General features: G+C 41.8%; 1 protein-coding gene across 1 annotated transcript in view; it reads left to right on the plus strand.

Moving 5' to 3' along the window:
* The window catches only part of NOS (nitric oxide synthase), a gene marked incomplete at its 3' end in the record, with an annotated part of 74,111 nt that overhangs the window by 12,045 nt on the left and 61,097 nt on the right, over positions 1 to 969 (plus strand). Inside the window, 1 exon segment of the mRNA NM_001204541.1 lies at positions 705 to 716. Within this exon segment, the coding sequence (NP_001191470.1) occupies positions 705 to 716 (12 nt within the window).

The raw sequence follows: 969 nt of genomic DNA on the forward strand, positions 1-969 counted from the left end.
GGGGGCGCTTTTTCGATACTTTAGAGTAGGAAGTTAGTTCCCATCCCACCGGTCCCTGAGCTGCTCTACTGAGTCCAACACAACACAGTCGACGAATCGCTACCTCTGAATGACAAAGTTCTGACATTTGTTGGCTGTTTTGGGTTACTAAGACCGTGAGGTCAGAAACCTAATGCTCCGTCTGCTCTATCAAAATCGTGAGATTATTTGAGTGGTTTTCAAGATATTCAAAGAACTGCATTCGAAAAATCTTGACGTGATGTGAAACCCAGAATTTTTGACGTCAAATTTCTCAAAACGACTTAGTGGGCAGATAGAATATTGTCAAATGTGAAGCGTGTTGATCAAATGAGTTACTGCTTGGATTCAAGCTCTGTAAAAATAGCAACATCACGGTTACAAATGTAGTTTTTACAATTTATAAGTATGAACAAATAAGGGCATGTTATACTTAAAGAATGTGGCATCAAAAGAAAATCTACAAATTTGACCCCAGTGCCGATTTTTGGGCAATATCTCCTTTTGTGGATTGTGAAAAGTAACTCTTTTTGTCAGCACGTCTCACATATGTTCCGGCTGGTGTCTGGGGTATGCGAGATGGGTCTATCTGTCCACGACAGGCCAGTAGATAGATCCTTTTTGACTCCGCGGCTCCTAAAAGGTCACGACACTTGATTGGTTGAGCTTAGAGTCACAGGTAGTCGAAGGCGATGTCAAGTTTTGAACTGAGAGTCCTTTTAAAGTCGTACTTTTGACAGGAAACAGGGGTTGGTGATGTCGTGATATTTTTACTGATCAGCTCTTACTTTCAGACAGTTGGACAGGTTGTTGTTGGGTTTTTTTTAGAAACTTGTCAGTAAAACAGCGTATGTGTATGTTCCAGGGTGCGTGTATGCGAGTCTGTGTGTGTGTGTGTGTGTGTGTGTGTGTGTGTTTGTGTATGAGTGTGTGTATGAGTGTGTGTGTGTG

The sequence above is a fragment of the Aplysia californica genome, unplaced genomic scaffold, assembly GCF_000002075.1.
Source record: "Aplysia californica isolate F4 #8 unplaced genomic scaffold, AplCal3.0 scaffold00397, whole genome shotgun sequence".
Classification (NCBI taxonomy): Eukaryota; Metazoa; Mollusca; class Gastropoda; order Aplysiida; family Aplysiidae; genus Aplysia; species Aplysia californica.